This window comes from Sinocyclocheilus grahami, unplaced genomic scaffold (genome assembly GCF_001515645.1).
Source record: "Sinocyclocheilus grahami isolate Dianchi unplaced genomic scaffold, SAMN03320097.WGS_v1.1 scaffold1180.1, whole genome shotgun sequence".
In the NCBI taxonomy this organism is placed as follows: Eukaryota; Metazoa; Chordata; class Actinopteri; order Cypriniformes; family Cyprinidae; genus Sinocyclocheilus; species Sinocyclocheilus grahami.
Genome location: NW_015506359.1, coordinates 122,998 through 138,268, shown reverse-complemented (window position 1 = coordinate 138,268; position 15,271 = coordinate 122,998). Strand labels below are relative to the sequence as shown.

Genomic DNA, 15,271 nt, shown 5'->3' with positions numbered 1-15,271 from the left:
CACGCACTGTTGCTCATTCGCACGCACTTGGTCGCTCTCTTTTGCACGCATTTCGGTCTCTCTCGCACACCGTCACCATCTTTCGCGCACAGTTTTGGTCTCTCGCACTGTCACTATCTTTCGCGCACAGTTTTGGTCTCTCGCACTGTCACCATCTTTCGCGCACAGTTTTGGTCTCTCGCACACTGTCGCTATCTTTCGCACACTGTCACTATCTTTAGTGCACAGTTTTGGTTTCTCGCACACTGTCGCTATATTTCGCGCAGTTTTGGTCTCTCGCACACTGTCACTATCTTTAGTGCACAGTTTTGGTCTCTCGCACACTGTCGCTATCTTTAGCGCACAGTTTTGGTCTCTCGCACACTGTCACTATCTTTAGTACACAGTTTTGGTCTCTCGCACACTGTCGCTATCTTTCGGACACAGTTTTGGTCTCTCGTACGCACAGTCGTTCTCTTTCGGATGCACTCGGTCTCTCTCGCACACTATACCTCTTTCACGCACAGTTTTGGTCTCGCTCTCTGCATTCACTTCACTTTTGTCCAGCCAGGCGCCTTACACCATTATCCCCTCAGGTAAAAGTTCAAATGGCAGCGCAGCGCGAGCTCACTAGAGCAGATGCATTTATGCGCTGATGAGACTCAGTCACACGACACTAAACGGCGCTGTGAGATCCAGTTTGAAGTGCTTGAATTCAGCGTAGAACACAAATGACTTAAAAGGGTGGTTCACAGTTTTTTTCTAAGCTTGATTGTGTCTATGGGGTGCAGTCTAACATGTGTTAATGCTTCGTTTAGAAAAAAAAAAAAACGTCACATTATTTAGCTTTATTCCACACCGCTCTGTCCCTTCTCTGATCATTTCCTGCTTTTATGAAGCCCCGCCCTCAGAAATAGGCGATGGGCTCTGATTGGTTAGCTAGCCCAGCGTGTTGTGATTGTAAACCAATTCAATAGTACTACATAAACGCACCTATATTTCTGGCATCCTGTGAGTGCGGTTCAGTTTCAGATATCAGCGATGGAAAAGATCCAGGTGTGGAGTTTGTGGCATCAAATCTTTGAAAAGACGAGACTCAAACATGAATATAAAACTTAACTACTGCTTAGTTTTCCAAGTTCTGTCTATGAGACGTGCTCGTCTACACACTACTGCTCATTTCTTCCGTGCACAACTGTTCAGTCATTATGAATGATTTCATGACCAGAAAAAATGAAAATAAAAGCAAATGCTTTTATAATAATTAATATACAATTCCATTTCATAGATTTGGCCCTCCATAAAGAAAATGCATTAAAATTGAGAAGGAAAAAAAAATTCCTTGTTTCAGCAATTATTTTAAAACCCACCATCAGGCGCTTCTTAAAAATCTTTCAGATCAAAACATGAATATAAAACTTAACTACTGCTTAGTTTTCCAAGTTCTGTCTATGAGACGTGCTCGTCTACACACTACTGCTCATTTCTTCCGTGCACAACTGTTCAGTCATTATGAATGATTTCATGACCAGAAAAAATGAAAATAAAAGCAAATGCTTTTATAATTAATATATAATTCCATTTCATAGATTTGGCCCTCCATAAAGAAAATGCATTAAAATTGAGAAGGAAAAAAAATTCCTTGTTTCAGCAATTATTTTAAAACCCACCATCAGGCGCTTCTTAATCTTTCAGATCGGATCACCAACAGAGAGGCAGCAGTGTGACACATTTGAATATTTATTTGAATAGGTACAGAGCCTGTAGTCTATGTCCAACAGGATAGGTATACCATCTAGTTTTTCTTCTTTTGAAACTACATATTTGCAAACAAGGAATGCTGTTGGGGAGGGTGGGCTGTAAATAAAACATAATGTAGCCATCAAGAGGTTATGCAAAACAGAGACAGCTCTACAGTCAACTAAAATTAAGAAACAAAAGGATGGTAAACCTATAGTAGAAAACAGCGCTTTTATACCGTCACCTGTACGTGCTTTAAGATGAAAGGCACAGCACAGTCCACCAGAAACACGCTCAACATGGAACACGAATATCTACAAATAAAGATGGACTCTGTATTTGCACTACAAGTAGGAGTTCTGGGTTTTGTCCATCTTGCTATTGTTTACACTCCTCCAATGCTGCAGTGAGCAAAACGGTGGAGAATTGCTTGTCGGTCATTAACGGTGACGGGCATAAATGGACAGAAAAAAACAAGTCACAAACATTACAGTAGGTACTTGTAAAAATAAAGAAAAGAAAAAAAACAGCTTACACTTTCAAAACTAAAACCCACTAAAATGAACTATGCCGCAGTTTAGCACATGCAAAGGATATGTCTGAAACCTCTCACACATAAAACACCTCCTCACATGATCACGTGACGGCTCAAAGCCATCGGGCCCCAGATGGAGCTGGATTTATTCCCAAGAACAGAAAAGGGGGAAACTCATCATGAAAGCAGAAAGCGGTATAGGTCTAAATGTACAACAGCCCATATTTCTGCAAAGGTACAACAGTGCACAATGTGTATTACATGTATTTACACCAGCACTGAAAAATAAAAGCTGAAACAGGGGGGTGGGGACCAAAAGAAAAAAGGAGGGAAAAACAAAGCACACTGGGACAGAATGCACGTCCCCAAACGATCTCCTCGACGCAACACCCAAAGCTCAGTCCAGTGTCATCAACACTAAGTAATATCTAAAAGGGAAAATTAAAGTCATGACATTTGTCTTCTTTAGATCACTGATGTCCAGTCGTTCCATTGAAGGTGATTTTTTTATTTTTTTTTATTATTATTCATTTAGCCTCCTCTTCCAGGCTATTCCACAATTTCCCATTGAATTCCCAGATCGGTCACCTTCCACACGATGTCGACTCGCCGCGTTCGTTACATTCAGTCCTGCATTTCACCAGTCAGTCAGTCAGACAAGCACACACACCTTCACGTCCATTCACTTGCGCACACGCAGCACAATGAGGTGCCGCTAGAGTGCAGAGAGAGGGCTCTGGTCTGCTGGGTCCATTCTCCAGCACATCAGATGAACGCGGCCCCTCAGCTCAGGGGCCACTCACTCACACACACACACACACACACACACACACACACACACACACGTGCGCCTCAGGCCACCTCAGAAGTGTGTTCGTGTCTCTTTGTTGTTGGCGGTGAGGTTCTCCTTTTGCGTTCTTACCTCAGATTATTCACGCGAGACGTCTTCGTTATTCCCATTGGTTCGGTTTGTTTTGTTGAAAAGACACGCGTTCGGTTTAGATGATCATGTTTTGAAACGTAGTAGTCAGCCACTCACTCTCACTCGCATCCACTCAAAGCCGTCTGGACGCTTCCTTCAGAAGGAGCTCCACTCAATTTCTCTCGGATCAGATGCAGCTGGATCCCATCAGCCAAGCACAACGGATTTAATAATTCTCACACTCTCTCGCGCTCTCTCTCTCGCTCGCTTTCTCTCTAATTATTTTTAATGTTGAACAGAGTGCTGCATCACAAACAAAACTCCAGGTTTCCCGTCGCGTCTAGAACTGGAACCCTTCTGCTGGCACGTTGGTAGAAGAATTGAAGCTGTACGTTCCTCCTTGGATCGCTTCGGGAACCAGGTTGGAGTCCTCGTCAATCTAAAAGAAAGAAATGTGCCAACGGATGTAAAGAACGACGCCATCAAGACCTGCATTTGCCTGCAAGAACCGATCTAACTACTCATGAAAAGATCACTTGAAGAATCACTGAAGAGGTAACAAAATTAAAAAAAAGTTTACATTAACAGCTAAGTAAAAGATATACATTTTCCTCTAACTACTGCTCCGTTACAGCATGCATGTCAAAAAGGAAACGCATCCAGAAACTTACATCATCAGATGAGAAGAACTGATCGATTATTTCATAAGCCAGTTTGTAGATGTCCTCATTTTCATGGTTCTGCAGTTGCTCGATTTTCTCCAAACCTGAGCAAACAAATGATTGCCATCCTCAAAAACACTTGCCACAATGAGAAAAAAATAAATAAAAAAAAACTCAAGTGTTGCATGCAGTTTTCAAGTTAAGTTAGACTACAGCTCATCATGCATAAGTCTACTAAAGCAGCGTTTCTCGTCGCCGCCAGCAGCTACACCCGTCTCATCCTCTGCTCACCTCCACACTCCTCGATCAGGTTGGAAATAGTCTCTGCTTCGTCATCAGCCATCTTGAGGATATTACTGAGTCCGTCCAGAACCACCTGCACCACCTGAGCATCTTTGACAATCAGCAAGTTACAGAAGGGAGGAATCACCTGCTGCTGGATCAGGTACGCCACCTACAGGACGAGACCACAACATCTGAACATGGCCCTCTTTTACGCTCACAATAATACGTGTATGAATGTATAACACACCTGTTCCTTTCTGCCGCTGATGGTTAGGTTGCTGATGGCCCACGCCGCCTCCTTCTGAGTGCCAAAATCTCCCTGAGAGACACATCATGTAATTTTGAGCACTAGTGTCATCAACATTTAAATCAATACCAGTTAACATTCACCATTCTCTACCCATGTTAATAGCACAGCAAAAACTAAACTGTTACTGCTACATTAACACTGTATACGCCATTACTAGCACTCTAAGAGCTCTACATGCCACTGTTTTCAGGTCACCCACCTTATCCAGCAGCAGAACGATCATGGGCACTAGATTGGCATCAATGACGGCCTGAACCTGCTGCTGGTTTCCTGCTGTGATGTTGGACAGGAACCACACAGCCTCCTGCAAAAGCATTCAGACTCATTACTTCAGCATCAGAGCTGATGGCGTTGTGAGAGAGACACGGGCGGTCGGATCAGATCACAGGGCTTTTGTGACGGATCACGGGCCCTGCTGAGATTGTGGCGCCGGCGGCTGAGGGTGAGGATGATACTGAGGCTCTAATCATCAGCCAGACCGCAGAGAAGCCTCTGTGTGAGCGGCCCGCCTCAGATGCACTCCTGTATCAGCACTGATATCTGACACCCCCACCCATCAGCCCCACACACACACACACACACACACACACACTATACCGAGCTAAAATACACTTTTTAAAATACACATTAATCTAAACACCATGTTACTGTTTCTACTCAGCTGTCACTCACACCAGCACCACAGCTCAGCTGTCATCATATCCAACACCAAAGCACATAATTTATGCCTTGATATTACTTTTGGGAGCATCCAAAGATCAGCATTTCACCCCAAAATAAATACAAACGTTTCACAAAGAAAATGGTACTGGCCCCTAAAAACAAGCTTAAGCGTTGTTAAATTAACCCTCAAAACACTTATGACTGTAACCAAAAGTAACTAAAAACCCTCATCGATCCGAAAAATACACTTACATTTACTTGAAGCAAAGTCATTTCTTAAAGATTTGGGGGTGAAACGTGACCGGCGGATGTTGTGAGATTCAGCATGGGCACTGGTTACCTTGTTGATCTTCTCTTTGGGGTGCGTGAGGAGGGCTGGGAAGTGACCCAGAGCGTCACAGTTGAGCACCACCTGAGTCTGTTCATCAGTTCCCGTCACAATATTCCCCACCGCTCTCAGAGCTGCCGTCTAGAGGCATAAAGCAGAACATTAGAGAGGCCACTCATCACGCTAAACACTTAAATGAGCGCAGGGCACGTCTCTGAAGTGACATCAATACCAAAGGCTCTTCTGTACCTGAACTTTGACCTCCTGGTGGCTCAGTAGGGGCACGAGGTAAGGTACAATCCCAGAATCAATGACCATCTGGATCTGCTCATTGCCAGCGTCGGTGAGATAAGACAGTGCCCAGACCGTGTCCACCAGGATCTGCACAGAACACAGTTAAACCCATCTGCCACCCGAGCGGTGCATATACACACGAGGAGCGAGAGCAGCACTTACGTTGACATCAGTGTGGTGGATGAGCACGCACAGCGCAGGAAGAATCTGTATGAAGACAGACACAAGATCAGAAAAAAAATAAAAATAAAAAAGTTATAGTAATTCTTGAACCAGGAATTAAGTAGTAGATTTCTAGTTCCCTTTGCATGCTTTGCACAGGACTGGATAAGGAGAATAAACATTGTGTTTTTAGTGAAGGGAAAGACCTGCTAGTGTTCAATCCAGTTATGTTTGACATTTATAAGAATTTCTGCTACGTTGAAGTTTTGCGGTTCCCATTGTGCTGAAGAGTAGACTACACTAAGCTAAACACTACACTGACTGCACAGCTTTTTGTGTGCTTTGCAGCGCTCAGTACTATAAGTTACTGCAAACACATCCATTGAGTGCATGAATACAACGCCCAGGGAGAGATGCTCAACTCTTGAGTTTTGATCGATATTGAACTAATTTTTGTTCACAGACTGAGTAATACTCTTACATTACGGCAATGTGTTCAACATATATACACACATATATATATATATATATATAAAAAAAGTGTCACTGGTCAATGTAGATCAGGGATGGAAATTAACAGCAAAATATCACCAAAACAAATATAAACGCCTCAAATGCAACTGCAAATTTGATTATGATATTGTACAACTTACATAAACTGGAAGATAATTAAATTTCAAACAATAGTCAATGTCTGTTCGGTTTCTAACAAAAACAACCACAGCAATACCGATGCGCGTCTCTGATCAATACACGTGTTCACTCATGTATGAATTGGCATTTTTGAATGACTCCGTTGAGTGAATGATGCAATGACCCATTCATAAAAGCAAGCAGTCACTTGCCACCACCTACAGGAGGCTTTAGTATCATTTAAAAGCATTTCATATTTCTAAATTATATTTAAAACACTACTCATAACATTTTGCATTAGTAATTGCTGCTTTCTCACAAGACTAGCATATTCTCACCGGACCTTACGCTACGCCTACATCCCACGTCATCCGCCGGAACAGCGTTCCATTGTGTACGCGCGTACAACAGTTAGCGGAAGCTAGAGATTACTGGTTATAACATTTTAAATATTTAAAGACTTTTTTTCTTACACAAACGCATTGCCTTGCTACAGAAGGCCTTTATTCACCCCCCCAGAGCCGTGTGGGACACTTTTTATTACGGTTGGATGTGCTTTATTTGACGACTTTTGGACTATTGAGAAATATCACCCATTCACTGCCATTATAAAGCTTGGATAAGCCAGAACATTTTTTTAATATAACTCCGATTGGATTTATCTGAAAGAAGAAAGTCATGCACACCTAGGATGGCTTGAGGGTGAGTGCTCAAAAGGATAATGAAAATTACCCCATAATTTAAAAAAAAACGTAATTGCCCTAATAAAACTCTACGGCTAACCTTTTACATGGCTTGAAAGCGCACTCTCCAATGATGTAAAAGCGGACATTACAGGAAGCTACTCCAGGATTTAGTCTACGTTTTAAACATATGCGCACCCGTATGAACCCTGCCTGTCTGACGCTCAGGTACAAGCTCACTATGATCACAGATGCGTCACTCTCATACCTCCTGGATGGTCTCCATGGGCGGGGGCGGGTCCTTGTGGCGGCACAGGTTGACCATGACCCAAGTGACGTTGCGGAGGAAGCTGATGGGTATGGAGGGGCTGATGAAGGACAGGAGCGGCTTAACCACTCCCAGACTGATGACGTAATCTCTGCACTGAGGACCGTCACCTGTAACAGCACAGCGACCATTCATCTGACACAGCACTCCTAATCATGACACCCATCACCACCAGCGAAACATGAGCACCCATCAACCCCTTCAGCTGCTACAGAGCGCCGCTTCACACGGTGTTCGACATCAGACAAACCGCTTCCCCATGAGTGTGAACATGAGCCGAACCACATGACAATCAGGATGAGAAGCACAACCGCTGAGATGAATGGTGTGACAATGACCTACCATCAGAAACTCAAAATGCTACATGCTTAGGGCTGTGATTTCTGTGGTGTGGAGAACACGCACAGGATTCCAGTCATAAAGATGGAATTTAGCGTATAATGCAGAAGGTCACGGAATTTGCCAAATTTTGGATGAATACATCAAAAGTAGCTCAGTACACTTACATCAAAACGCAATTTGGACTAAATACTATTTAAATATGAATTCTGCGTGTCTCTGTGAATGAAGGGCGCAGACGTGTGGCTTCGTTTCGTGCCGCCTCAATAATATATGAGCACATGAACAAACAATCTCTAGAACTGCTCCGAGAGTCACTTCATGAGTATTTTACTTAAACTTAAATGTCTTAACAGCAACCCGTCAAAATAAACGTTTGGTTTAACTTGATGAAACGGTGACAGAAATAGATACCTTAATGTAATGATAATACTACTTGTAATACAAATATTAAAACATTATCTTTTAAGGAATATTTACCAGAAAAAAATTTACACAAAGTATTTCTGAAAAAAGAAATAAAATATATATTTTTTTTTCTCTTATAAAATCTATTTAGAGATGCTTTTGATTTTTCAAATTTAATGAAACCATTCAAATGGAATCTAGACAATAATGGAAAACAGAATTTGGTAAAAAAAAATAAAATGCATAAAACTGATTGAGGAAAAAATAAAACGTATTTCATAGGGCTTTAAAATTGATTTTTGTTAAACTTTTTCTTAAAATTGCGGTTCAATTGTGTTTTCAATTCATTAGACATGCTTTTTGATTTATATTTTTTTATTTAATCATTAAAGCAGAGTCTAGAAAAAAAAAGAAAAAAAAAATCCAGAAAAATTTAACCGGAAAAAAAAAATTTGGAATTTGGGAAAAATAGAACGGATTTCATAGGACCCTACATGCTGGATCTTTAATAATCAGCTCATGATAATGCTCCAGTACATCGAGTAACACTCACAGAGTTAATCACTTACCGATGATGTTCCCTAAAGCCCAGACCGCCTGCTCGCACACGTTCTGATGCGGAGAATGCAGCAGACGCAGGAACAGAGGAACCGCATCTACACAATCACACAGATAAACAATAAGACACGCAGGTGAACACACTGCACACTTACACTCTGGCTGATAGTTAACTAACACATACCACTAACTTTTTGTGTGTTAACATTTTACATATTTCTCTTTTTGGTCAACTGTAGTTACCATTTTCAGATTGTTATTCGGAACCCAGACAAGCTAAATCTGCAATAACAATAACAGTAGCACAATTTGGCCAAAAACATTGTACTGCAAATGTGACATGCAATTTGTATGTGGTTTGTGTACAGAAAAAAAGGTTTGAGTGCACTTAAATCATACAAAAAATATATATATAAATAATAATACTAAACATTCTCGTTACTAATCTGGTGAAAATGCAGTAATTTTCCATCCACAAAAATGCTGGAAATTATGTGAATGTCAAAGTAGATAAGTGCACATTACAAGCAGCTTAAAAAATAAATAAATAAAAAAAACTCAGAAGTTGCTGCTTTAAATGAATCAAACTGAACCCTAATCGCCTGCTTTGACTTTGTTTTTTTTAGATGACTAGTCAACCATGACTTATGATCCCCTGTCAGTTTCTGCTATTAGACGCGGGCAGGAACTCAAACAGTGAAGGCAGCACTGAAAACTTCTAGCCAGCACAACAGATGCTAAAACACTTGTGTCCTACAATGCACGAACTAGGATTCTGAACGAGCGCGAGTGCAGAGAGCATCAGGTGCACGTACTGGACTGCACCACGGCCTGAGTCTGCTCAGATGTGCCCGACGCGATGTTGGTCAAAGCCCAGGCCGCCTCAAACTGCAGAGACGGGCTACAGAACAGAGGGGGGGACAAAAACAAAAGATTAGACTCTTAACACACCAACTCAATCACGGCGTCAGACTCGTCACAGGCATCCTCATGCGGCACGTTCCTGCGCTTCAGCAGGTGCTCGTCTCTCTTATTCTGCGGGAAACACAGCAGGTATTAGCAAGCGTTCCCATGGCTCACTCTCAGCAAGCGTGAACACGTCTGACTTTTCTGAGCTCCACCACCACCTCCGTCCGCTGTCTTCTCATCGTCTGTACAGGAGAAACCAGAATGATCAGTAATTACACACACACACACACACACACACACACACACACACATGCCCTGTGATTAAACATCAACTCAATTCTGTATGCAAGTCTACAGTGACCCACCCAACCTACAGAGATCATTTAACCTGATAATGTCAGGCAGTGTTTCCAGCCCTTATTGAAAAATCTGTGTCGTGTATACATTGTGCTTCACTTAGATTGAGCTTCAAATGACGAGGCCTCTGGTGAACACCGGTGTATTGCAAGACTATTAAAAACATACCACAATTAGTGTCATTGAGCCAAACCTGAGTGCATCAGAAAGCCAATCAACAGTCTCCAACACAGGCTGAAGTGATGCATGCACTTGAGCTCACTGCGAACTCACACACACACACTCTCTCATTCACACACACACACACTCTCTCATTCACACACACACACACTCTCTCATTCACACACACTCTCACACACACTCTCTCATTCACACACACACACACTCACACACTCTCACACACACTCTCTCATTCACACACACACACACACTCTCACACACACTCACACTCTCTCACACACACTCTCTCATTCACACACACTCTCACACACACTCTCATTCACACACTCTCTCATTCACACACACTCTCTTGGGGCGTCTGAACACAAGCACGCCGCAGAAGCGCGTCTGGAGCATGCTAGCGGTTAGCAGAGCTCATGCTAACACCCGCGTGATGTGCCCGGAGAGGACTCGGACACCACACCCACACAAACCCCGTCCAGAATCACTAATCCCGCCCGACCCGAGCCGCTCCCAGCGCGCATTCTGACGGCTGCTAATAAACACGCACTTGTTCTTTTTTAGTTACTAACTCTCGTGTAAGTAAGCTATACTAACTAAGCATCTGTCAGTACAACATACTATTGCTATTTCACTTTACTTAGTTTTTTCAAGGCAATCGGTTTGCATGCTTTTTTTAAGTAAGCCCAACTAATTAGATTTTACAGTGCACGTGTAAAGGTACCAGGTCACATGTGATCGCTTTTCAATACATCTTCTCAATTTTCACACATTTTTTTTTTCATTCAATAATCGCACATCATGTTTCTGTTTCACAGACAGTCCTTGTTGGCTGATTATCAGCTCTTCTGAATTCAAGATCAATGAGCTAGTGCCCCAAGCATCAGTCCCAGAATCAAGGCACTAAGGAATGTTCATTAAGAATCAAGTCCACGCAGCAAACAGTCAAGTTCAAGTGCAACAAATACTTCACACTGTTCAGTTCATTTCATTTGTCTAGGCCTTTAAACAGTGCATGCTCTTTTTTCTTTTCGGCCCAACAACAGTTCATTCCGTGTGAGTATTACAGTCCCTTAGTTGGCAACAGTTAAAGGCACAATATGTACAATTTTTTTATTAAAATACCCCAAAACCACTAGAACGGTGTTATATATTTTGCTGACTTGTGCACTTGCATTATCCCAAATGTTTAAATCCAGAGAAATAAGCAGTTTTAACTCGTGACACGGAGCGTGTCCATAGTGTCGCCTGCTAATGACGTCACAACCCCTCGGTTTCCATCTGATTATGACTATTCGGCTGTATTCTGAACCGGTGGGGATCAACTTGTACATAGTACTCTTCATCACTTTCACTGTCATTCTGTGGCTCATGTTCCTCTCAGCAGCTGTGCTTTTCTGTTGGTGTTTGTGCTTTAGTGTAGTATTTTGAGGTAAGTGATCACAGGGTAGAAGATGATTGCGATGCTACACTCTTCATCTGCCTTTTCTCTGGTTTCACTTCATAGATTGGAGTATCCTCAGTGACAATGTGGACTTCATCCTCCCAGAAATTTCTAACTTTTCCTGGGCCCCCTTTTTGAGTCAGATTTCTCACCAGAACTCTATTGCCAGGAAATAGTGACGTGACATGTGACATGTGGCCAAGTATGGTGACCCATACTCGGAATTAGTGCTCTGCATTTATCCCATCCAAAGTGCACACACACACACCGTGAACACCCACCCGGAGCGGTGGGCAGCCATTTATGCTGCGGCGCCCAGGTAGCAGTTGGGGGTTCGGTGAACACACTGCTGCGGCGCCCGGGGAGCAGTTGGGGGTTCGGTGAACACACTGCTGCGGCGCCCGGGGAGCAGTTGGGGGTTCGGTGCCTTGCTCAAGGGCACCTCAGTCGTGGTATTGAAGGTGGGAGAGAGCGCTGTACATTCACTCCCCCACCTACAATCCCTGCCGGCACGAGGTTACGAGTCCGACTCTCTAACCATTAGGCCACGACTTCCCCCACGATGAGTACATCTGACTTTTTGGTCATCATTTCTTTTGTTTCTCTCAGTACACTTCTTTGCATGCTCACTGGCAATCTCATAAGCCTCTTGCATACCCTTTGTCCACCTCTCCACATATCCATTGTGGTCAATGGAGCCCTTGTCTGGATTGAGGCCAAACCATGCATCAATTGGAAGCCTTGGAGAGTGCCCGAACATTAGGTAGAAAGGTGAGAATCCAGTGACTTCGCTTTTAGTACAATTGTAGGCAAACACTAGCTTATTCAATTCCAATTCTATTTCTGTTTCTCTGTGAGAGTTTTGAGCATTTGCAGAATGGTCCGATTGAATCTTTCTACTTGTCCGTTTCCTTGCGGGTGGTATGGGGTCTTTCTAGAGCCAGCGATGTCGCTATATTTTTCGGAGCTGATCGAAGAGTTCGATCTGCTTCAGTCTTTCCAGATTTTGAAGTTGTAGCATATGCTTTCACGAATCGAGTGAAATGGTCAATAATAACAAGGATGTACTCGTAACCCCCTTTGCACTTGTCCAAGTGAAGAAAGTCAATGGATGTTAACTCAAATGGATATGTCGTCTTGATGCTCTTTGAGGGGTGCCCTTATCTCTCTGCATGTTTTTTTTGTTTTGTTTTATGCATGAACAGGTTCTCAGCACATTGTGTTCGATCTCCTTTTGCATGTAGGGCCAGAAGAAACGATCTCTGATGAGGCTGGTTGTGCGGTCAAGACCTTGGTGACCCATCACATCATGCAGTTCCCTTAAGACAGTACTCTTAAACTGGGCAGGCAACACTAGCTGCATTCGTTGTGATGTTTTGCGGTGCAGTATGCCATACTCGTCCAACACCAACTTGTCCCACTCACGAATTAGACCTTTAACTGTGGGATTAGCTGACCGCCACTGCTTTGAAGAAGGTCTACTTTTTGACCTTCACTGTTACTTTCATTAGCATTGGTGGGGTTTTTTTAACCTCACTGATCATGGCTGTTGTTGGACAATGCGATGCTGGTAGTACAGATTTTATTGATTGCATTGTCCCAAGCTCAATTTTCCCTGCAAGCCTGATATCATGCCCTGTGATGTTCTGTACGCTGATCTTGACCACTGGACGACTTCCTTTCTGGAGAGTTACTAGGGTTTCCAGAGGTTCCAGACCATCTGGACACTGTGGGTTTACATGTGGTTCGAACAAGAAAACAGTGTCTTGCTTCATATATGGCACTTTAACTTGACACGGTATCTGCATAACTGTGCATTTTGGTATGTTCACAGGGTCTTTCATCGTTATCTCCAAATATTCACCCGGATTCTCAGTAGTCACAAGATTAATGAAGGTCTGTATCTTATTTTTCTTCATGCCAGGGAAGGCATACTTGACAATCTCGTGCAAACGTCCGTTACTCACTTCACTGTCTTCATTCGCTTCAATCTATCTCATCACTTGTTCATTCACATTGTAGCCGATGATTGGTTTGGATAACCTTTGATCTTTTAAGACTAGGACAGGAATGACTAACTCTTTTATGCTATCACCAGGAGAAGCCAATTTGAAAGTTATCTCTACCCATCCAACATAAGGCATACTGGTCCCATTGGCTTCCACAAGCTGTAGGCCATCTGGAGCTTCTGTTGCCTCAGAAATGTCCTTCAGTTTCACTTCAGGTATGCACTTGTTTACATACAGGGTGGTCACACATATATATATATATGACGGACACCGTGCTGCGTTATCACGGGAACATCCCAGCTGAAGATAATGAGGAAATTACATCGCTGATTAAACTGAAGATTCAAGTGTGCTGTTAAAGCATTAAATGCTTGTTGTAATATGTAAATACATAGTTATATTTGTCTGTACAGCCTATATTAAACTAAATAAGTCTAAAAAAAGTCGTTTGATAACTTCCCAAATAAAATGATAAATACTGTGTTTCTTGTAAGAGCGGATGGAGACCATAGAGCATAGTAAGCAAACCTCAACATATGGATATAAAAATACATAGAATAGATAACACACTGCATTCATTAATGCAACGAAAAAACTGTACTCAACCATTCTTCAGCACAAACAGCATTTTAATGGATTGCTCATAAAAGCCTTTTTTTCAGTCATGAACTAAAGAAGAGTATGATGCATCATTTACATTTCATCTTGTGTTAATATTTAATATAAACATTCATTTTGTTATTCTTCGTCTCAGAGAGACATCGATATGTAAAATAATACATAGAATCATGAACTGAGGCTGTAGTTTGTCCAGGTCAAAGGTCAGCACGTCGGGGTCAGGGATCAGCACGTTCAGCTTCTTCAGCGGGTAGTCGCCGAGTGAACGTGACATGGTAAGAACGCCCTGCACACGCCATGAGCCGCTGAAACTGATGAAGCCACCTAGAGCAGAGAAACTAAATACTAATTACTGTGGGATTTTAGCAGGCCAATCACTGAAGAAAATCATTCAAGAAGAGATTTTCTTTCTTAGGTTGTCCAGAGGCCTATTTCTCACACACACACACACACACACACACACGCTCACTCACGCGCGGGGTCAGGGATCAGCACGTTCAGCTTCTTCAGCGGGTAGTCGCCGAGTGAACGTGACATGGTAAGAACGCCCTGCACACGCCATGAGCCGCTGAAACTGATGAAGCCACCTAGAGCAGAGAAACTAAATACTAATTACTGTGGGATTTCAGCAGGCCAATCACTGAAGAAAATCATTCAAGAAGAGATTTTCTTTCTTAGGTTGTCCAGAGGCCTATTTCTCACACACACACACACACACACACACACGCTCACTCACGCACACACACACACACACTCACTCACGCACACCCACTCACTCCACTCACACACACACACTCACGCACACTCACTCACACACACACATTCACACAAACACACTCTCATACACACACAAACACACTCACTCACACTCCCTCACTCACACACACACACACACACACACACACTCACACAAACACACTCTCAC

The 15,271-nt window shown here is 42.8% G+C and overlaps 2 protein-coding genes across 2 annotated transcripts in view; both read right to left on the bottom strand.

Annotated features, from left to right (window-relative positions):
- Positions 1–1,701: 1,701 nt before the first annotated feature.
- On the bottom strand, positions 1,702–12,479 carry LOC107567677 (importin subunit alpha-3-like). The gene is made up of 14 exons (XM_016253389.1): positions 12,350–12,479; positions 10,104–10,108; positions 9,785–9,864; positions 9,645–9,730; positions 8,841–8,927; positions 7,465–7,634; positions 5,881–5,925; positions 5,674–5,805; positions 5,437–5,565; positions 4,633–4,737; positions 4,371–4,442; positions 4,130–4,292; positions 3,848–3,942; positions 1,702–3,615 (listed from the first exon to the last, which is right to left on the bottom strand). The coding sequence occupies exons 1-14, from the start codon at positions 12,477–12,479 to the stop codon at positions 3,517–3,519; spliced, it is 1,398 nt and encodes a 465-aa protein (XP_016108875.1). The 3' UTR covers positions 1,702–3,516.
- Positions 12,480–14,386: 1,907 nt separating this feature from the next.
- The window catches only part of LOC107567676 (protein phosphatase 1L-like), a 20,416-nt gene continuing 19,531 nt past the window's right edge, over positions 14,387–15,271 (bottom strand). Inside the window, exons 4-6 of the mRNA XM_016253388.1 lie at positions 14,827–14,933; positions 14,509–14,563; positions 14,387–14,397 (exon numbers count right to left, since the gene is read on the bottom strand). Coding sequence (XP_016108874.1) covers positions 14,387–14,397; positions 14,509–14,563; positions 14,827–14,933 — 173 coding nt within the window. The remainder of the gene's footprint in view (positions 14,398–14,508; positions 14,564–14,826; positions 14,934–15,271) is intronic.